We start from the raw sequence: 23,444 nt of genomic DNA on the forward strand, positions 1-23,444 counted from the left end.
CACTTCAAGCCAGGAGGTGAAACTTGAAATGCATTTTCTGAGAAGGCAGGGAGAATTATAGGTGCCTTTTTTTCCCTTATATGCTCATACATTTTCCAAAATTTCTTCAATGATCATATTCAGTAAGGATATAACCTATTTTCTAAATATAAAATTAATTCATAATTAATAATAATAATCTGTCCATATTCAGGAGGGAGGAAGGGAGGGAGGGAGGAAGGGAGGGAGGGAGGGAGGGAGACCTATAAATCTCCATTACTGTGGAAAGGTCATTTGCATTGTGCTGAGATCACAATTTTCTCCAAAGCCAACTGCCTGTAGGATTAGGAAAACAACCTGCTAAAGCAACAGCCTCCTAACCCAGGCAATATGAAAGTGACAGAGAGAATATATTTTTTAATACCTGAGTATAAATACTACCCCTGATCTGGGCAATGGATAAAGGCACAGAGTGAGAGTGGTTTTATTCCAGATCCCAGTTAAGAAAACATTAAAAGAAAATTTTATTTCCTTCAAACACTTTACAATGTAGTTAAGGAGACAAGGCAGAAACACACACACAAAAATGAGCAATAATAAAATAAGAAAGGCATTCTTGTAGTTATGTCCAAATCTAATTTTGGCTATATTTCTATTTCCCAGAACATATTCACTTAAGATACAATGAAGGTTCTATTCAACCAAGTTCCAGGTTGAGAAAGAGAATGAAAAAGTACCTTTATAAAATAGCAAAAATTTTCAAAGATTTGAAAATATTTTTAAACTTATCAATTTGGTCATTTATAAAAATAAGTACCCTGACATCTTTAGTCCTTATTTAACTATATCTCTACTTACACTATTTGAGCTAAGGCCACAGTAAAATACAGGAGCCAATGGAAAGCATTATTGCAGAGAGATTTCAAGTTAATAAGGAATGGTGCTAAGATTCTTTTCTGTTGAGGGATATTTCTTTAAAAAGTTTGCCCAAGATACCTGTACAATTTACACCCCACCCAAAGCTTCAGCTATTGTTTCTCTCAATATTCTGTCTTCTAATTAGACTCTTTTCCCCAAAATAATTATCTGTCCCTTCTGCCTTTCTGCTACTGACAGCACAATAAACTGCCCTGTTCTCTACACAATGCCCACAGATTTTGCAAAATAAAGCACAGTTCACATCATAGAACCACTTGATTTTTAACCTTCAACCATACCTTATTGCAATTCCATTAACTCATTCATTAAACCAACTTGTACAACTGCTGTGTGACAGGCACCATGCTGGATACTCAAATAAAAGGATTCATCAATTTTTTAATTTGCTACTTACTAGTGCTTTAGTATAACAACATTCCTAAGACTTAAAGTACTTAAAAGTTAGATGATTTGTTAATTCATATATAGCAAGCTTAAACAAGCCCAATAATGCTAACATAATTTTTTAAAAATTCAATGAGTATAAAGTTTCCTAAATATGATTATATCTCTTAGCTTTGAAGGTAGAAGGTTGTATCATAGATCCAAGTATAAATCTAACGGAATCTGTGTTCCTTTTGCTGTGGAATATATATATACACATTTAAAAAGATACGTAAAGCCCGGGCCAGTGCAGCTCAGTTGGTTGGGCATTGTCCTGTGCACCAAAAGGTGGCCAGTTCAATTCCTGATCAGGGTACATGCCAGGATTGCAGGCTAGATCCCCAGTAGGGGGCGTGCAGGAGGCAGCCGATCGATGTTTCGCTCTCACATCACTGTTTCTCTCTCTTTCTTCCTTCCTCTCTAAAACTTAATAAAAATATTTTAAGTGTGTGTGTGTGCGCGCGCGCGTGCGTGCACGCGCATATAGAGTGATCTCAGCACAATGCAAGTATATATACACAAATATATATATATATTTATATATATATTAAAAAATATTTAAGAGTGTATATATATATTTTTTTTCTGTATACAATTTCAAGGACCCCAGGTTATAAATATGATCTAGAGAATACTTTCACTAAATTATATATTAGTGACCCTGAGTTGGCCATGTAGAGCTAAGTTACATATTCATGTGTACAAACATATGAAACCACGTTTTTAAAAATTGAAATAGCTTTAAAGTAACATCTCTGCTGCCTACTTGTTATAAAGCAGCTTGACATTAGGTTTCATACCTGAAAGCCAAACCCCAACTATATCCAGAAGAATGAATCAGAAAATTCAATAGTTGATCTAACTCCTCAAAAATAACCAGACCTCCTTTCCTTTAAGTTAAAATCTGGTATGAAGAAACAGGAATGACCCAGCTAGTTTATTATAATGGGCAAAAAAAAGGAGGAGAGGGGAGTATCCTGAATTCTAAAAAGCTTTGTAAATCAAAGCCTAAACTTTTGCATTCCAAAAGTTGCTTGAGTTATACTTAGGCTGCTAGCATTATACATAAGATGGGAGTTTCAATTCAGTCAGAACTTCTACCTAGTAAAATGTACAGCTTTATATAATCTTGATATAAGTTACAAGATGTCAATCTCAAAGCCTGGGGCTCATAATCATCTACTTCTCCATTTGTGTGATGTAGACCATCAACTAAGACATCTTATATACAAAACATTCTCTATCTCAATCATGTAACTGAGTTAAAATGAAAGGCCACATTTTATTCTTCTGTACTTTTTAGAATAGTGACCATACATCATAAAGAGTCAGATTTCCAGTAACCTCAGAACAAACTCATAAACTTGAAAATGTTATAATACCTGAAGACTAGGGCAGAAGAAAAAAACTGCACTAAAAGTAAAACTACTAATTAAGTATTACTGTCTATCTGACTTCCTCTGGAAATCTTCAGTTCTTCTTAAATTACGTGAAAACAGCAATGAAGGCTCTGCAATACTTGCATAATGAGAGTAAATTCTTGAAGGAGACACAATCAAAAAAGGGGAAAAGGAGACACTAATAGAAAGACAGTAATTTGAAGGGCATCTGCTGTGCAAAAAAACAAAAAGCAGTACACACTTCAGACGCTCTTGAATTACAGAATCACATTCATACAGACAACACGCAATCCACGGGAAAGGGGAAAGAGGAGACACAATCTATTTTTATTAAGCACATAATTGATTAAGATAATATTTCCCCAACTTAGTCATTCAGTTTGCTATTATATCCGAGTACCCTATTATTTGCTTATAGTTTTTGAATTAGCTCACAAAATCATTTATCACCGAGACCTCAAAAGACAGACATCCTGTATTTTACTCTTTAATTCAACTTAAGAGCTGTGTATCAATATACCTATCACAAGTCCTAAAGAATCCAGCTAACCTTTATCTCTTGTAACAGTAACGCTCAAGAAATAACTACTTCTAATTTTATATACTCTATCCTGTTTCCCAAAAATTAAGCTGGTCCTTAAAGAAGTTAATGAGACAAGCTACATTGACAAAAAAGAGAAAGAGATCTAGCCTAATAAAAAGTCTAGAAATGAAAACAGGAATAAGTATGTCCCCTTCTAATCAGGATACTTGGGAAAAGCTCAATTAACATATCACTATTTAACCAGCTTCATATGGGAAATGCACTACTCTAAGTTACTTAAAATTAAGGTTTAGTTTCATTACCATTTTAGCATTGCCAGGGAGCTCTATAAAAGACAGACTCAGCATATTAGGTCAGTATTTAATAAAAGGGTATGACAACTATTTTACTTACTACTTTATTCAAAGAGAAAACTATCTTCACCACTCTTAAAAATAATGAGTCCTGTGATACTTACGCTGCATAAGCTTTTGCTATCCTCATGAACATAACTTCATCACCTCCTTTATCTGGGTGATATTTAAGTGACAGCAAACGATACTGTTTCTTAATTTCTGTTACTGTTGCCCCCTAAAAGGAAAAGGTTTTAGTAAAAATAAGCATAATGCTGCATGAACAAAATCTATCCCATTTTGAACTTAAAATATTTTCAGACAGAGAAAATGAAGTTTTTATCCTATATATTGTCCCATAAATTTTACTCCTCATACTTTTTAAATAAAAATGTATTTATTTTGTCCAATATATTTATTTTATTGAGCACCTATGTGCCATGCAGTACACTAGGCACCAATGGCATGAGAATGAAGTCATGAGCAACACAGGTTTGAACTACACAGGCCCACTTATACGTGGATTTTTTTTGGTATTTATAGATTTTGCATCATGGAGTCAATCAACTGCAGATCAAAAACAGTATTTTCAAATTCTCAACTGCAGTTTCCCAACCAAGGATTGAAAATACTCTTTTCCCTCCAATCCGGTGATGCAAAGGGCTGACTTTGGAGTCAAAAGTCATACTTGAATTTTTGACTGGGCAGGACTGGCACCCCAACCTCCATGCTGTCAAGGGTCAACTGTAATGCCATATTATCAAATAAAAGGATAATGACGATTTAAATATCAAAGAATGATCAGGTAATTAAGTCTGGCTGAAAAAACCCTCCAGTTAAAGGTTAACTTCTACCTGGCCAGAGTGGCTCAGTGGCTGAGCATCAACCTATGATCCAGGAGATTCCGGTTTGATTCCTGGTCAGGGAACATGCCCAGGTAGGGAGGTGGAACCCCAGTGGGGGACATGAAGGAGGCACTAGATCAACGACTCTCTCATCACTGATACTTGTATCTCTCTCTCTCCCTCTCCCTTCCTACCTCTGAAATCAATAAAGATATATTTTTTTAAAAAAATTAAAAAGGTTGACTTCCTTTCTAAGAAATAATCTGAAGAATATCTGGTTTCATCTGCTTGTCAATATTTTAATATTAAGTAAATACTTAATAAGCTTACCTTAGTTGTTTCCTAATTAGACTCACTTTCTATTAATAAGCTTTTCACTTGACTTTTCATAGCATCAAACTGCCCCCAAACCCTTTAATCTTTAAAATCTCTCGATGACCATGATCATCACAATAAAAGAAAAACAAATGATAGGTATAGTTTTCTTCCACAAGGCAGAAAACAAGAAGATAAACACGCTCCTTACTTTTTATTACATGAATCTCTGGGTCAAGCAATTTACTGAGCAGAGACTAGAAGTAAAAGAAGTGGCCTGGGGAAATCATGGAAAGAGCACTAGGTTTAGCTTGGCTACTAAGAAGTCAGGGGATCCCAGACAAGATACAGAATTTCCAGGCCTCATTTTCACCATTAGAAAAAAAAGCTAGCCCTGGCTGGTTTCGGTCAGTGGTTAGAGCATCAGCCTGCACACTGAAGGATCCCAGGTTAGATTCCCAAGCAAGGGCACATACCTGGGTTGCAGGTTCAAACCCCGGTTCGGTCAGGGCAAGCAATAGATGTGTATCTCTCACACTGATGTTTCTCTCTCTCCCCCCTCCCCTCCACCCCCTGCCCCTTTCTCCCCTCTACTCTCTTCTAAAGATCAACGGAGAAAATACCTTCCGGTGAGGATTAACAACGAAAGAACGAAGGAAGGAGGGAGGGAGGGAGGGAGGGAGGGAGGGAGGGAGGGAGGGAGGGAGGGAGGGAGGGAGGGAGGGAGGAAGGAAGGAAGGAAGGAAGGAAGGAAGGAAGGAAGGAAGGAAGGAAGGAAGGAAGGAAGGAAGGAAGGAAGGAAGGAAGGCAGGCAGGCAGGCAGGCAGGCAGGCAGGCAGGCAGGCTGGCTAGCTGACCTCTAGCATTCATTTCCACTAATATACCTAAAAGACTAATTTTCTGTTGGAAATCCATCAATCAAGTTCAATCAAGAGATCATCCAAGAGGTACACCCAAGGGTTAATGTGATTTTTATGACAATGACACCAGTTCTTTATAAGACATAAAGAGTTAACACTTTACCACAGTGTCAACTAACACAGGAACATAACATTTTAATCATACAATTAACATATATAAACCTCCTGGTTTTAACTTTGCATTAAACCCATCTTGCACATCTTTTAAAAAGATACTAACTTCTCATCTGATCTTCAAATAGTCTTACATTTTAGCAATTACAATCAATTCTTAATAGGATGGCAACCAACATCTGTAGCTTAAAAAACATATGTACATTAGAATAATAAATAATAGATTAGAAACCTCATTTTAATAAAATTTTAACTGACCAAAGTCTTATTTTTAGGCACAGCCCAATTTCTTTTAGGACATGGACTTACAGTCTTTTCAAGGGATCATTAAACTAACGTTCATTATATAAAAATTCTACTTACGGGATCCAAATTTAATACTTCATAAGGATTGTATTCTTGATATTCTCGGTCTGTTTTGGAAACTTTGTATGCAAGGAATAAGAATAATGCCCATCCTGCAAGCAGAACTACTTTCCTGTTTAGGAAAAAGATAAGTGAAGTATAAATAAATACGCCTATATGGTTTTCCTTTAAGAGTCATTATGGCAAGATCAAGGCATAAAATCATCTGATGTAATCTCATACCACTATGCCATTAACTCAAATTCTAAACTCAGTATCTTTTTCACTTTTGAATTCTTTAGAATCTTGTATAGTGCCTGGCAATTAATATTCTCTCAGTTACTACTTGCAGAATTTTAAGTGCCAAAGTTAATTCAACTTATTAACTTACTGGACTATTACATTCGATCAAAATACCAAGTATTCAGTAAACCATTTAATGTCAAAAAGAATTGTTCTTGACCTTGCTATAATACTTTTAGAAGACAAACTACAAATGGGTCAATTGTGCAAAGATAAATAAATAACCATGTTTGTAACAGTAAAACTTTGGAAACAACCTAAGTGTCCTTTTACAGGAAACTAATTAAATAAACCAAGATAGAGCCACAAAATGGAGCATTTTTTAGCCAATGAAGATATAAAAAGATGTACATAATAGGTTAAAAAAAGATATAAAAGAACATATTAATTTGGGGGGGGATAATTTCTTCTCTCCAATGTGTTCTGTTTAGTGAAAATATTTAAAAGGTTGATATTACCACTATTGGAGAGACTGAAGAAAAGAGGAACTATCACACATTCTACAGGAATATCTGGCGATAAGGTTTCAAAAGGTTTAAAGAAGTACATACCCTTTTAACTACCCATCTACTTTACTTGAAGAAACTTAAAAGGAAATAAACTAGAATTAAATATATGAAGTATAAAAGGGCGGTTACAGAGATAAATAACAGCCAAAACCACACACACACATAAATGCCTATCAACAGAGTACTAGACAAATAAATAACAGTGTATCTGTACAGTGAAATACTATTTAGTCACTAAAAATATTTGTGGTTGAGGATTATCTACTTTGTATTATTAAATTTTTTAAAAACACAGCTTTCAAAGCTGTTTGCACGTGTAATATAGTCCTATTTTTGTGAATAAGTTTATTGTAAATAAGAACATAGAAAGGTAAATCACCTTAATAGTGGCTATCTTTAAGTGATGAAATTAAATGGTTTTTTTATACCTTTTGTATCACAATTTGTTACACTGAATAAGAATTGTTAAAGGCAAAATGAATCATAGGAGGCCTAATCAAACAAAATTGGAGTGACCTGTTTTCAAGGACAGAAAGAAAATGTTTCAAGTGTTTAAGCTCTCTTGTTAGGAACCTAGCTTTGGAATGAGACTCTGAAACCCAATTCCAACCCCCCTCCTTACCTTTATCATTCTTATTTTTAAAACAAAATAAATCCCCATCTCCCAAAGTTCCCTAAGCTTGTCCCACCATCATGCTTTTGCTCTCTAGGATCTTTCTACCTAGACTTCCCATTTCCCATCTCTGCCTGTCCAAACTCTATTCATCTTTCAAGGCTCAACCCAGATTATTCACCCTCCAAGAAGCAATCCTCGTCAACGGGGAGACTGTGATTACGGTCACAAAGAAGCATAAACCATGACTTTCCTCTGACTTGCTGCAAGCTCCCTGAGCACCTGGGACAGGATCTTAATTCAGTTTTAACTAACTTCAGAGTATCTTAAACACAGTTAGCACTGAGATGCAAATTTCTTTCCATTTGGTCAAAGTAATGCTCTAAATCTTTTTAAGGGCATAATAAATACTGCAAACTGCTATCCACACTATCTACATGCCAAAAGGGGAAGAGGGACCCCTATCTGGAGCGCTCCCACTTTTACCTGGCTATCTAAGGAGTGGTACTTATGAACACAGGCTCTTAGCCTTTTATAACTGCAAGCTGCTTATTAGCCTTTTATAACTCAGTTTCCAACTTTTAGGGTAGGTTTGAGAATAAATTGAGATTAGGTATGTAAAGCACCTAGAAAGTGCCTCAGAGACAGTAAATAATCAATTCATACTAGCAATTTGCTGTTATTAACTCCACCCAAATCTCATCTCAGACCTCATTATTCAGGGAAGCTTCCCTGTGCAGAACCAGAATTAAGAGCCCTTCCTCTACTCTTTCATAGCATCCCCCTCACAGCCCTTACTAAACTCTATTATCATTACTTGTTTACTTGACAGTATCCCCCAAGACTGTAAGTAGTTGAAACACATCTATTTGTTAATCACAGTTTATCAGCACCTAGTATAATACCTGACACATACATAGTAGGTGCACAATAACTACTTATTGAATTAATAATAAAAATAATTTAAAATAGCAATTTTTAACTCAAATCCAAAGTTTGCTAATACCCCCAATAATCTAAAGAACACATGAAAATAGACTTTACTCCCACACAAATTAATAACTCCACATTTTCTTTTGCCAACTCTCCCAACAGGCTAACAAAGGTCAGAAAACAAAGACAAAGGTGAAATTGAAAACCACTATAGCAAGATTTAAAAGCAAACAAGGGTAGAAGGAAAAAGAAACAAAACACCTAGGATTTGTTACACCCCTTGTTAGATGTTCTACTTGTAGCACCTGGCTCTCTGAGCCAAAGAATAGAGGGAGGAGAGCAGAGGCTCAAGAAAGAAGCCCCAGGCTGATGAAAAAACTACCACAACCAATAAAACCATGGTCTAATTTCTTGGGAGCCAAAGCAAAGGTGGAAACATAATAGACTGCACCATGCTCTGTGACCAATTTTTTTAAAAAGCCATGTTTGGTTCCTTTGAAAAGATAAGCATTTTCATTACACAGAGCTTCAGTAATTAATTAACTTGTGAAGTCTTATTTTTTTCTTAAGCATACTTTAAAAGTTATTTTTGAAGCAACTTCCAGAAATTAGAGTATTACACAATGACTGCTTCATTTTGAAAGAATACTTCAAGGTTAAGTGGCAAAAAAGGTTTTGATGTTTCTGACTTTATTTAAATTGTTACCGGTATCAATGTAACTCTTTCTTACTTAAACATCCTTTAATCTGTATTTCCAGTTAAGTAAATCAGTTTACTATTCACAGAAGAAAACTTTACAGTTGGGTTTTGTTTTTTTCTTGAAAACTGAGGTTCAAATACCTACAAAGTATTGACCAAAGCCCAGAAAAGGAGAGATAGGTAGGTCAAAAATATTTGCCTTTTAGTTTCACATCACTGAGAGCTCAACACCAAAGCCAAGATTTCCCTCCCTTACAAAGGAACTAAACAAGACAAAGTCAAGCCCTAAAAAGAAAAACTATTTAAACCCCCTGAAGTTACAGAGGTATATTGAAAACTACCATCATCATTTAAAACAAGATTAAAACATAACTGGTTCAACTTTTACTAATTTCCTCTGTTAGGCCTTCCCCTCCTATCTACTGGATAGACAAATGTAGGTAATTCACAAGATACAGTCCTCCAATAATAGCAACTCTTTCGCCTCCTATCAGTTTCATCTATTACCTCTAAACTGATGACTTAGGGTGAAGATCCAAAGTCTAGGCTCTAAACCAAGCATACCCCAAAGCCTCATAAAATCAAATAGGCCTGCTCTAATTAAACATGCTAATGGCCTGTTTAAAACAGACGGGCCTGACAAAATAAAAGGGAACTAGGTCCCCAATCCACCAGTTCTAGCTGTATGACCTTGGTCAAGTTACCTCATTTTCTTAGTCCGTTTCCTCATCTGAGAAAAAGCAAAAAAATCTACCTTGAATATAAAACTAATGAGATAACATATAAAGCCCTAGCACAGCACCTGGCACTCAGTATGTGCTCAATAAACTTTATCACCATGAAATACAATCTTGATCATGTCACCTCCCTGCTTTTTTGATAATCTTTTAAAGATTCCCCTATAGTATTTAAGACAAAATTCAAATCCTGACACCAGATGCACAAAGTTTTCCTGCAAGATTTGACCTCTCTTTCTCCCTCTCCTCCCGAGTCAGAAGTACACTCTCCTTTGAATGTACAAACCACTCTTCAGACAGCTCTCAAATTTACTATTCACATCTTACACTTACTAAGGCCACAATTTCTTTACAGATACATGTTTTATTCATTATTATACCCGTTTTAGATGATACCTAGCAAAAAGTAAACACTAAATGTTTTTTATTGAAACCAAATACTTACTTTATTGTAGGAATAATATTTGGCTGGGGTTTTAATAACCGTAAACGATACCACATACATCTTCCATACACTTTTCTGATATTCTTTAATCGAATTTGCTCTGTCAAAAAAATTTAAGGTGATAAGTTAAATCATTTTTCACAGTGAAGGAAAAACCAGGGTTAATACCATACTAATCTTCATTACCATGCTAATATTTTATTGGAACATGAAAGTACTGCCTACTTAAATAACATTTAAGAGAAATTCACAGGATAGGTTAAATTTTCTGCCACTTAGAACAAATGAAGTATTTGGAAAATTTTATTCAACTACCAGGGGATCATTTTTCATGTGAGATTTAAATAACTTCTAATTGAAAAATGTAAAAACTGACTTGAACCCAAAATATTTAGTCATATAATCAGTAATTTCTGAGACATTCTCTCCTCCTTTCCCTTCTACTATAGAAGGAATAAAAAGTATAAAATAGTGGAAGCATGTGGTTTATCAAGGAAGCTAAGCAGAATTGATATTCTTCAAACATGAAAACAATTACATTAAATTAGAAAAGTCACTCAAACCCATAAGTAGTTAAAGTAGGTTCATATAAGAGATATGACAAAATATATTGTATTAGTCCCCAGGAAAAATCTGCAACTCAATTGAAATTAAACCAAAGCCAAAATATCATGTAGAGTTTCACTATAATAAAACTACAATCACTTGGTCTGAATAATACTCCCAAGTTTAAAAAAATGTTTAAGTTTTAAAATAAAATACCTGTTCACAAAGATGGCATGCAGAAAGCAAAGAAAAAAACCCCTGTCCCTCCCAAAGCCAAAGCCAAAACAAAGGCTTGGAAGGCCAAGAAGGTAGTGCTATAAGGCATCCACAGCCACACACACAAAAAAGATCCACCTATTATTCACCTTCTAGAGGCCCAAAACACTCTAAGGCAGCCCAAATACCCTCGCAATAGCAACAGGCTTGACCACTATGCCATCAGGTTCTCCCTTAGCATTGAAGTCAGCCATGAAGACAGAAGACAAAAGCACACTTGTGTTCATTGAAAATGTCAAGGCCAACGAGCACCAGATCAAACAGACTGTGAAGAAGCTCTATGACAGTGCTGGTGGGTGACTCAGCTGGTTGGAGCATCATACTGTACGCCAAAGGTTGTGGGTTTGACTGCCAGTCAGGGCATGTACAGGAGGCAACCAATCAATGTTTCTCTCTCTTTAAAATCAATAAAAACATATCCTCTAGTGAGGATTAAAAATAAAGCAGCTCTAAGACAATGACATGGCCAAGGTCACACACTGCTCAGTCATGATGGAGACGGCATATTCAACTGGGTCCTGACTATGTATGATGCTTTAGATGTTGCCAATAAAACTGAGATCATCTAAACTGAGTCCAGCTGGCTAATACTAAATATAAATTTTTTTCATGATATTAAAAAAATAATAAATCACAGTCCTTAAATGAGATGTCAGGTAAATAAAAGAACTTTATAAATAACAGAATGCTCCAAAGCCACCATATAAGAAGTCCAACTACCCTGTTAGCTCCATGCTTTGAGGAAAGCATCCACATAGGACAGCTATATGGCAAGGGGTTGCAGAACCAAGTATGGTGAAGGAGGATCCATGTAGAGGAAAGGGGGTTGGCAGAAGGGTGATATCCAGGGGGACTGATCAAATAAGTAAATACAGGGGTGGACAAAAGTGGGTTTACAGTTGTGACTACATGAAATACAGAGTTTATTCTTGTATTATTATTTATTAATTATTGTATTATTTATTATTAACCTATTTTGCCCATCCCTGCATATTAAGGATAACTGGTATCAATTTTTCATTGTCAGAGTCTTATATATATAAAAAAATAGAAAACAAGAATGAACCCTGTGGTATTGGATTGGAATTGAAGGCATCAGTATGAACTAATATATTTTAATATACATGTAGTTGAATACACATACATACATATTCCCTAGCTCCATCTAATAAGTGAGCCTAGAACAGTGTCATTTCATTAGTAGTGAGCACACCTAGCACCCAGATCTTGGTTTCTAAATACCATTCTCCACTAACAGAAAGCAGGGATCAAAGTATCTTCCCACAAAAACATTACATAAGAGAAAAGAATGATTTTACAGCGGGGAAGTAGGCTGAATAATTCATCCCACCCCCCTCCAGGATGTCTTTATCCTAAAACCCAGAACCAGTAAATATATCAACTTACATGGCAAATGGGACTCTACATGTGTGACTAAATTAAAGATCCTGACATGAGGAGATCATCCTAGATTATCTGGGTGGGGCCAAAATAATCACAGGGATGGTTATAAGGAGGCAAGAGGATCAAAGACAGAAGGTGATGCAACAATGGGAGTAAAGGTTGGAGAGATGTCCTTTGAAGATGGAGAGAGGGGCCACAAGCCAAGGAATATGGACTATCTCTAGAAGATGGAGAAGGCAAGGAAACAGATTCTACTTTAGAACCTCCAGAAAAAACCAGCCCTGCCAATATGGCAGCTAGCCCAGTGAAACGAATTTTGGACTTGTGGTATCCAGAACTGTAAGACAATAAATTAGTGTTGTATTAAGCCACTAAAGTTGTGGTAATTTGTTTTTTTTTTTAATATATCTTTATTGATTTCAGAGAGAGAGATAGAAACATCAATGATGAGAGAGTCACTGATCGAGCCCACAACCCGGGCATATACCCTGACCGGGAATCGAACCCCGATCGCCTGGATCCTAGGTCGATGCTCAACCGCTGAGCCACGCCTGGCCGGGCTAAAGTTGTGGTAATTTGTTACAGCAGCAACAGGAACTAATACAGAAAACCTGGCAGTCACCACCTTAATCCAGTTATCAATGAACAACAGCAATGGGACAAACTGCAATCATACAATCTGACAGAAGGTAATAACAACATTGAATCAGTTTTGCAAAATTCCTGCCTGAGTGTAATCATAAAAAAAACACCGGAAAACCCAAGTTCAGTCTACAAAATAACTGGCCGGTAATCTCTAAAGTTAAGAAGAAAAAAAACCCTGCCCAGCCAGGCGTGGCTCAGCAGCTGAGTATCGACCTAGGATCCAGGAGATCGGGGTTCGATTCCCAGTCAGGGCACATGCCCGGGTTGTGGGCTACAGCCAATCAAGGACTCATCATTGATGTTTCTATCTCTCTCTCTCCCTCTCCCTTTCCCTTCCTCTCTCTGAAATCAATAAAGATATATTTAACAAAAAACAAAAAACGAGGAACTGTTCCAGACTTAAAGGCTACAGAAACATGTCAACTAAATGTAATATGTGGTTCTGAACTGCATCTTCTACTATAAAGGAAATCATTAAGACAAATGACAAAACTTTAATGGGATCTGAGAATGAAATGGTAATTGTAATTTTCTGATTTTCATGGTTAAATGACGGACAATTCTGAAAATGCCACCAGCGATTTTTTAATCTATATTTCATTAAATTAAGCCTCCACCATCTCCCATTTTCAGGTACAAAACCAAAGGAAACAGTTGATAAGGTTATGAGAACAATGCTGGTCTATTAGCTTGACAGCTTGATCTATTCAAGGAAATTATATTCTCCCAGCGTCCCTGGCCAAGAAAAGTACACATGGTTTTCATCCCCCATAGTCTTGTACAATGTGTACATTATGCCTCACTCTTCCAATCCAAAAATTAAATCTTAACCTTTTAGGAGAAGATTTAAGTCAGTCAGTAAGTACTACAGGGTATGGGTATAGTCTATACCATAACACAATGACATTTAGATTTCCCACACAACTAAATATTCATAATACACATTCCAAATCTCTGTATGAATGACTTCAAGTCAAAGTATCACAAGTCCCTCCAGACAATTTTTATACTACACTTAGAAGAATAAAAAGTTCATTTGTAAACTTCTGGATTATAGAATTACTAGTTTCATGGCCAGTAAAAACTATGTTAGTAATATCATTAACATATGATAGAGTTTCTTAAGAAATTATTCACATTTATAGAAAAGGGAAATTACAAGGTCATAAAACAATTCTGTCCTTTAACATAACAACATATTATGATTACTCTCACCAGCTGAACATAAAAGTTTGTATGTCTGTGGGAGTAGTTCAGGTTTGGGGAGGAGGTTATTATGGTTGTGCTTCATAAGCTATACAGCGCCTTTGCTAAAACAGTCACATCCATCTGTCCATGCCAGGATAATCTGCCAGTGTGAAGCATAACTGAGTGAACTCATAGCACCATATTCCTAGAATCCAAAGAGCTGAAAGAATGTTAGCCAGGTCTGAAGTCTCCAAACCTGTCTGCCTGCTTACCACAAATTTTTTTTTTAATCATATATGTTCTTGTAGATTTCTAATTTGGCATCTAAAATTTTCCATAAGTCTGAAGAGTTGCAAAAGATAACATTTCTGAAATAAAGTTGACATTTTAAAATAAAATAGTTCCATTGCCTTTAAATGTACCAATGAAATCTACAAGCCAAAGTAATTTCATACCACCATCATCCATTTATAAAAATTCAAGAACAAGCCCTTCATTCTACTTCCTCCACATAATTTTATCCTAATATAGTTTTACCCTGGTAAGACATTTCTTATAATACTGACACATACTTCTTAAAATTAATTTTTTAATCTCTGTGGCTACTACGTTTTTCCAACTTTATATTTCAAAATTTTTCAAGCCTTCAGCATAATTGAAAGAATATTAAAATGAACAATACCCTTCACCCAAATTCACAAGTTGTTAACATTTTGCAACTGCGGCTTTATCTCTAGCTCCCCCTTTCCCTCCCCCTCCTTTTTATCTGAATTATTTTAGAGCAAGTTGCAGATATAAAGACATTTCACCTCTAAGTACTTTGGCACATATCACCAAAGATTTATTATATATCGTAAGTTTATCATACTTAGGTTTAACATCTTATAAGGTTTTATGTGTTAAAATTTCTGACATTGTACTTTTTGATGTTATCAAGGCAACATAAATATTACAAACTGATTATTAAAATAAGAGTAACATGTTATGTTTTCACTTACAGGCAACTTGTAAATATTCCATATATTCAAAAAGAGTTAAAACTCTAACTACTATAACTTATTTTTAAAAATAAAAAGTACACTTTTGCCCATATGTGAAAATATAAAGACAAAGTACAAAACAGCTTTATCTTGTACTGTAACTATATCTTGCCAAAACCTGAAGATGCAAATTACCCTGAATCATTCAATTTATAGAAAATATATGCTGTGTAACCTAATTGGCAAAAGCAGTTCTCACTGTTAAACCAATTAGGCAAATGAAACTTGGTCACAAAAGTCTGACTTCGTTTTTCAGTTCAGATAAATATATCTATAAATTTTGATATTTTGAGGGTTATAAAAATCACTGAGAAATAAACTTCAGGACATGCCTTTTAAGATATATTATTAAAATTAAAGACAAATGATAAACAGATAACATAATTTAATTTTTTTTAACATTTTTATAGCTTCTAAAAAAAAAGTAGGACTATACATTCTGTTATGCTCTGAATATAATTTGTGTACTTGTCGAATTATAATCCTTCCACTCCAGATTACAAAGTCTATCAAAACAGGACTATATTGCATTCATCTCTGTATTATCTGCTGCTCCTAATACAGGCAAACAGTGAAATGCTCAACTAGTAACTACTAGATTTAATTAAACAGGCAAAAATCTAAAGCCAAAAAGATCTGCAATCTATGAGAAAATTCCTCCATCCATACTGACACAAACACAATTCCAAAATGTTAAGGAAAACCTTTTTAAGAGAATGAACACCACCACTTTTCAAAGAGGCAATGTGATGGTGAGATGGCAACAACATTTCTTACCAATAGTCTGTTAATAGGAAACATTTTTAAAAAGGAAGTCCAAGTACAATATGGATATATTTGTTAGGACCTTCTTTATGTCTGAATAAAAACTATGACTAAGGGAACATACATCTGAGAAAATAAAAATAAGCCTATCTTTGTTTTTCAGGTTCACCAAGATCAAGCAAGTATGCAATATGATCCTCAAATAAAAACAATTTTACACAATGCATTTACCAATCCAATGTTTGTCACCACATCTATAAAGCCTAAATGTTGTACTATAATTCATACTGCCAGGTTCCCAGCTGGTTTCCTCCATTGTGTAGGACCTAGGCTACATGTCTGATACCCCTTTCTGTCAGGACAGAACACAGTGGGAATTATTTGATTTTAAAACAACTCAATTTTCTCAGATTTCTAATATCCCTTGAAGATCTAAAGTCTTAGGAAGACTATATGCTCTAAATTAAATATGCACATTCATAAAATATATTCCTTTGAACACAAAGCTGATACTAGCCATTTTTTTCTGTTTAAAAAAGTACAAAGCCCAGTCGAGGGTGGCTCAGCGGTTGAGTGTGGGCCTACAATCCAGGCGATCACGGTTCAATTCCCGGTCAGGGCACATGCCCAGGTTGCAGGCTCTATCCCCAGTCATGGGTGTGCAGGAGGCAGCCGATCAATGACTCTCTCATCATTGATGTTTCTATCTCTCTCTCTCCCTCTCCCTTCCTCTCTCTGAAATCAATAAAGATATATTTAAAAAACACACACACAACACAAATCTAGTCAAGAGATTGAGATAACTCTACTGTAATTAGAAATCATCTAGATAAATTAAATCGGTAAGACCAACATTTCATTTTAAATAAAAATGTTCACCCCCATCCTTTTCCCTGCACTCAATCCTCAAAGCTGATCAATTCCTCACATCTAGAATGCTCTTATCCTACTTACCTTTTAAGACCTATCGTAAATCACCTCTCCTCTACATGAAACACCTAAATACCAAAACAGAATTATTCACCCCTTCCTCTGTGCTCCCAGAGCACTTTCCACCTGCCATTTTAATACTTATTATAATGCATTATATTAATTACAGGAGGCAGTACAGAACAGTGGTTAACAAGAGAAGCTCTGGCATAAGACAGACTTGGGTCCAACACCCAATCTTCTACCTAGTAGCTATATGACAATAGGCAAGTTAGTTACCTCTCTAGGGCTCCAATTTTTCATTAATAAAACTGAGATAATACATGAATCTAGCTCAAAGTGCTATTTTGAGTGCATTTAGTACTACCCACCTTGAGGCTAGTAAATATTCAATGAATAGCAGCAGAGCTGAGATGTTGAGGACCACAATTATCTCACTCAGACTGGAAGGTGATGTGGGGCCGTCCCCAAGAGAAGGAATTAGGTCTAAAGTCACTCCCACAGGGGAAAAAGAATGAGGTTGCATACACCAAAATATTTAATTAGCCTTGGGTGATGGAATTATACACAATTTTTGTTGTTTCCTTGTGCTTTTCTGCACTAGATATATACAACTTATTAAGAAAAAAACATTATATGCATTTAAAAATCTGATCCATCATCTAGAACAGGGGTGGTCTGGCCCTGCCAAGGCAATCACAGGTGGACTCAAAATTCAATAAATCTAGGAGCTTTTTTCATAGCTAATTTTTAAATTGATAATTTTGTATGGCCTCTGAATGATGTTATAAATATCCAAATGGCCCTTGGCACAAAAAAGTTTCCCCATCCCTGATCTAGAAGCTGCATCTAGCACAAAGTTAATGCTCTATAAATATTTACTAAATGAAGCAATTTCTACAGTGCATTGTTTTGCAAGCTTGTTTATATGCATTTATTTCTTTGCTTCTCATAATCACTTCTTGGGTAGGCAGGGCAGGTTATTATTACTGCCCCTACAAAATGCCCCTACAAAAGAGGTCACAAACAACTAAGTAGGGACTAGACTGGAAGTTAAAACCAAAACTTCTTACTTTTCAAATTCAGAGTTTTCTTACTCTACTACTAAGCACTAAAAGCGGACTCCTACTCACATTTCCAGGTCAGAGATGAGTCACTTGACACCATTTGGGAGGGAATAAGCAAAGGAGAATAAAGAAATGTAACTTTTTTAAAAAGTTTCATTAATACTTGCAAACAAAATCTGAGTACTTAAGTTCCCAGTGAAACAGTTCCAGAAAGACTATGTAACCAGAAAAAACAGTAGGAGCTAATAGTCCCACTATGTGCCAGACACTGTTCTAATACTTTACATATAACTGTTTAATCCTGGCTTTAAATTCTATGAAACAGTAACTACTGTCTCTCTCTTGCAGATGAGTAAACTAAAACACACAAAAGTTAATAGTAACTTGCCTAAAATCACACAGTATTGAAAATGATCAAAGATTAAGATTAATATGTTTTCAGCAATTCCACTTCTGCATATTTACCTTAAGAAATCCAAAAAACTAATTTAAAAATATATATGCACCCCTATGTTCACTGCAGCATTATTTACAATAGCCAAGATATAGAAGCAACCTAAGTGCCCATAGGCAGACGAATGGATTAAAAAGATGTAGTAAATGTATACAACAGAATATTGCTCAGCCATAAAAAAGAATAAAATCTAGCCTTTGCAACAACATGGGTGGACCTAGAGGGTATTATGCTAAGTGAAAGATAAGTGCTGTATGATTTCACTTATATGTGGAATCTGAAAAACAACATAAATGAGCAAACAAAACAGAAACAAACTCATAGATACAAAGAACAAACTGGTAGCCACCAGATGGGAGCAGGGTTGGGTGGGATGGAGGAAGAAAAAGGTGACAGGATTAAGGAGTACAAATTGCCAATTCTAAAAACAGTCACAGAGATGTAAAGTACTACATGGAGAATATAGTCAATAATATTGTAATAACTATGTATGGATACTAGACTAATTGGGTTGATTACTTCATATGGTATATAAATGTCTAACTGTTATCAGTGAAAGTGTGGTGTCCACTGGTGGAAGTGGGGGGTCCCTTTCCCCACTGAGTGCTGAGGGTCGGATCCTTAGGATATCTCAATAAAAAGAATTTCCTGAGACTCACATGGGAGGATGAGTGACTTTTATTCGTGTGGAGTTACATTGTATGGTTTGCAAATCCCATTTCCCTTAATCCAGTCCTGGAAGAGGTGCAGCTAGAGATTCAGCAGAGCTAGTAGCAAAGCCAGTCCAGAGTTTCCATTCCATGGTGGAGTATAGTATCAGGCTAGTTACAGTCCATCAGTCCATTGTGTGTGGGGTCCACATGGCTATGGGCCATGTGGGCAAATGCAGAAGCAAGAGAGTTCCTCAAGTAAGGAATCAAGTGTGAGCAAGTAAGAGAAAACTCCTCTGTCTAGGAGTACCTTAAATCTTCCCGAGCTTGCAGTGGCCACACCTACTCTGGCCAATGACTTGTTCCCACGTGTGACTGACAAGCAAGTACCTTCCCTATTTCACCCAGACTTTATTGGGCATGCCTATAATATTTGGCCTTACCTTTGCTCCTTCCCAATTATTAATAACTGGGTTCATTACAAGGGTATCACCTTCAACTACTAAAAGGGGTATAAATTATAAGCCCACTTAACCCAAAAGATTAGACAAACATCAAGGCAGAAGGATTCCGCTGATAATGTTTTGGATAACAGAGTAACTTCAATTAACATGTGAAATACGCCAATGACCAAGCTATTTCTATTTCTCAAACCCTAGATTTTACAATGTGTGAAATAGTGCTGCAAACAACTGAAAAAACTTTTTTTCTTCTTCAGAGCTTTGGGTGAACCTATAATTCAAAATTTCTGTGATATTCAAGACACTGCAACGGAACTTTGGGAAAAAAGTCACTATGACAAAAACATCCTTTTGATACCACTCTACTTCTAAAGAAACAAGTCTATTAATGGTAGATACACACCAACTTTTGTGATTAGAATAACATTTAAGTATCCACCTTAATTTTTATAATGCAATTTGAGGCAAGACCAAACAAACATACCAACCTATGCACACTTACTAAGGCAAGTCTGAAGCAAAGAGTCAGATGTGAAGGGGCAGATAAACACCTAACTTTCTATCTAGCAATATGGAAACAACAGAGGGATTTGGAAGCTTAGCTGACCTTGCTCCACCACACACAGGAAAGTTACTTAATCTCTAAATTCCAGTTTCTTCATGTAAGAATAAAGGTGATAATTATAGTACCTAATTCCTTGTATTTTTAAGAAGATTACATAAAGTAACATTTGAAATCAATATTGATATAGTCAATATTAATTCCCTACCACTTTTCCAAAGACGAACTTTATGAAGGGGCTCAAGTATGACCTGCCTATGATAAAAGTTATCAGGCAAATTTTTTAATACAAAACCCACCGTGAAAATAAAACTTTCAAATTTCAAAAATTCAGTGTAGATTAAAATGACTAATTTCTGAAATCAGGGCAGCTTTCTGCAACACATTCGAACCAAACCTACCTACTTTCCCAATACCCTTTGTCTCCCACACAACCAAGTGCACATACAAATGGGCAATAAGTGAAAATAAACTCTATACTGAAAAATGCACTTTTTTTACTTGAAATAAAATTACCAGAATGGCCTAGGTTTTGCAGCTAAAGGGAAACTGTTACAGTATTAAGACTTCATCACTTACACACAACTAGGGTCCAAAGAACCCAGACAATTTAAATAAAGTTAGGACAAGAAGGCACAAAAGATCAAAATCCAATTTTTACAAGCTATCCACTGAATGAGAAAACTGGTAACGTTGGTGAGAATTCTGCCCCTAATGGATATTTTAATTATTGTTAAATGCACACAAAAATAGAATCCTTTATCATTTATCCTACATTCAATTTTAACTTAATTCCATTATGTAACTCAAGAATTTTGCAAAGCAATGAATTAGTCTTAAAGCATAAGTTCTGAGCGGATTCAAATGCTTCAGTGTTAACACTTACCCCAAAGTACAGTATGTAACCTGGACAACCTAGACCTCCACCGTACCCAACTTGAGGGAAGATATTTAATCAAGTCAGCATAGCTCTTGTGATGTAGAAAGCTTTCCCTAAATGTTATTAATACTCAAAACCTACTAGTTACTGTTAACGCTTCCATAAATAACCTATTAGGGCCTTAGAGTTCCATCAGCATTAAGAATATCATCTGCCATATGTCCTAGTAGAGTGCAACAAATGGAATCCAAGCATTACCCACACATAAAATACCTTGAAAAGAATCTATATTATTCTGTGTTCTAATCAGATATTATTTAATGTGAAAAGATTTGGAGCTAAAAGCAAATGAACCAGCTACCTCCTAATTACCTACAAGATGAACTACTTACAAGACTTAATTCTTCATACTTGCACTTTTTCCGCCATAAACAGGAAACGCCAAAGAAAAGGAAATAGAAAAAAAGCCTATTTTTACTAAGGAGAATGAATAACCACGAGTGTGAGTTAACAAATGGAAAAGCAGCGGGGGAAAGGGGCGGGGGAGGGGCGGCTGGTGAGCTCTGCTGGAATCCCGAACATGCCGCCCAGCTCAGATGGTACCTAAAACATCTGTAACGACAGCTGCAACAGGGAACCGGGGGTGTGGGCGGAAGAGGACCGTGGGGACTCGGAGTTGTGCCTGCACCTTCGGCTCCCTTCTTTGCCAACTCTTCTCTCACTCCCAATTCCCACCCTCTCATCCATCCTGCTCCCTCCATAAAGAAAAATACACAATAAAACCAGAGGCAGAGAAGACAAAGGGACAGGAGGAGGCTGCAGAGTGTCCAGAACAATGGGGGAAGAGGCTGCGAAGCCAAGCTCCCGAGGAGGACCATGAAGGTTGGTGGGGAAGAGCCCGGGGAGGCACCGAGGCAAACAGCGCCGAGCCCGGGCCCCGTGAGCGGCGGCGCCTGGACGCGAGACCGGGCCGCGCGGGCGGTATCACCGGGACGCGGCGAGCCGTGCGGGGCCGGAACGGCGCGGCCCGGAGGGGGCCGGCGGGCCTGAGGAGGTCCGCGGGCAGCTGCGAGAGGAACTCACCGGCATTCTGGTCTCGGGGCCAGAGGTAGTATGTGGCCGGGATCACGATGAGCCCCACGAAGGAGGTGAGGAAGTAGAAGAAGGTGTTCCCACTGTCATCGTACTGAAACTGCTGCCCCGCCATGGCACACCCTCCTCTGCCTCCCTCTTCTCCCCGCCGCCCCCACGACCCCGCTCAGCGCCCCGACTCCCAGCGCTCCGGCCCGGTGTGGCGTAGCTCGGACCCCGTCGCCGCCTCTCCTCCCCGCCCCCACGCTACTTCCACGGACAATCCGCTGCCGCCGCCGCTAGCGTCGCCTGCTATCGCGAGAAGACATAGTTCCCGCCCCACTCGGTTTTTCCCTTCCCCCGCCCCTCACACTCGCCGCTCGCTGAGCGAGACGTGGCGCGCGCAGCCGAGGAACTCTGCGAGGTCCCGCCCCCAGCCCCGCCCCCGAAACCACAGCCCCGCCACTCAAGCGCCCGTCCACGCTCCCCTAGAAATCCCCCCGCAGTCCTCAGTCCCTTTGCCTCACTGCGTTGCGTCCTTTCCCAGCGACCTCGCCAGGCCCGGGGGGTCTGTTTGTGGAGTCCCAACGAAGGCTTTCGCGCCGAGCAGCGGATGAGGGGGTTCCCCTGGCTGGGACTGGGGTCACAGAACTTTCTTGCCTTCTCCTCTCTCCTATCCCTACCTCACCCTGTCCTGCCTTCTCGCTTTTTATTTTCCCTGGTCGATAATAATTTTCTTTAGGTTCAGGATCTGCTCCTCCAGCCCCCCACATTATGGCAACAAGGGTCATTCAGAAGAGGGCGGCCCAGGGGAGGATGGGGGGGTGATTGCTTGCAAAGTAATGTTTGCTGTTAAAAGACTGAGGTCTACACTGCGCCCATTTTTCAGATGGGCATTCCCCAAGACTACAGAGAAGGTGACCTCCCATCCCAGTGCTAATATTTATAGATCAACAGCGTTTTCTCCGACCCAGGCTGTAGGCTAAGACCTTTATTGCTTTATGTCCATTTAATCGTCCGTAAACCCCTGGGGATAAATCAAAGCATGACCCGCTCTCCAGATGAGGACGTTAAGGCCCAGAGAGACTACCTAAAATCACGCCATCTGG

General features: G+C 37.5%; 1 protein-coding gene across 1 annotated transcript in view; it reads right to left on the bottom strand.

Annotated features, from left to right (window-relative positions):
• Nucleotides 1-22,495, bottom strand: part of SEC63 (SEC63 protein translocation regulator) — a 59,259-nt gene extending 36,764 nt beyond the window's left edge. The window contains exons 1-4 of the mRNA XM_087817541.1: nucleotides 22,348-22,495; nucleotides 10,397-10,496; nucleotides 6,175-6,289; nucleotides 3,743-3,855 (exon numbers count right to left, since the gene is read on the bottom strand). Of these exons, the coding sequence (XP_087673667.1) occupies nucleotides 3,743-3,855; nucleotides 6,175-6,289; nucleotides 10,397-10,496; nucleotides 22,348-22,471 (452 nt within the window). The 5' untranslated portion in view covers nucleotides 22,472-22,495. The remainder of the gene's footprint in view (nucleotides 1-3,742; nucleotides 3,856-6,174; nucleotides 6,290-10,396; nucleotides 10,497-22,347) is intronic.
• Nucleotides 22,496-23,444: the final 949 nt, after the last annotated feature.

Source organism: Miniopterus natalensis, chromosome 5 (assembly GCF_054644295.1).
Source record: "Miniopterus natalensis isolate mMinNat1 chromosome 5, mMinNat1.hap1, whole genome shotgun sequence".
Lineage (NCBI taxonomy): Eukaryota > Metazoa > Chordata > Mammalia > Chiroptera > Miniopteridae > Miniopterus > Miniopterus natalensis.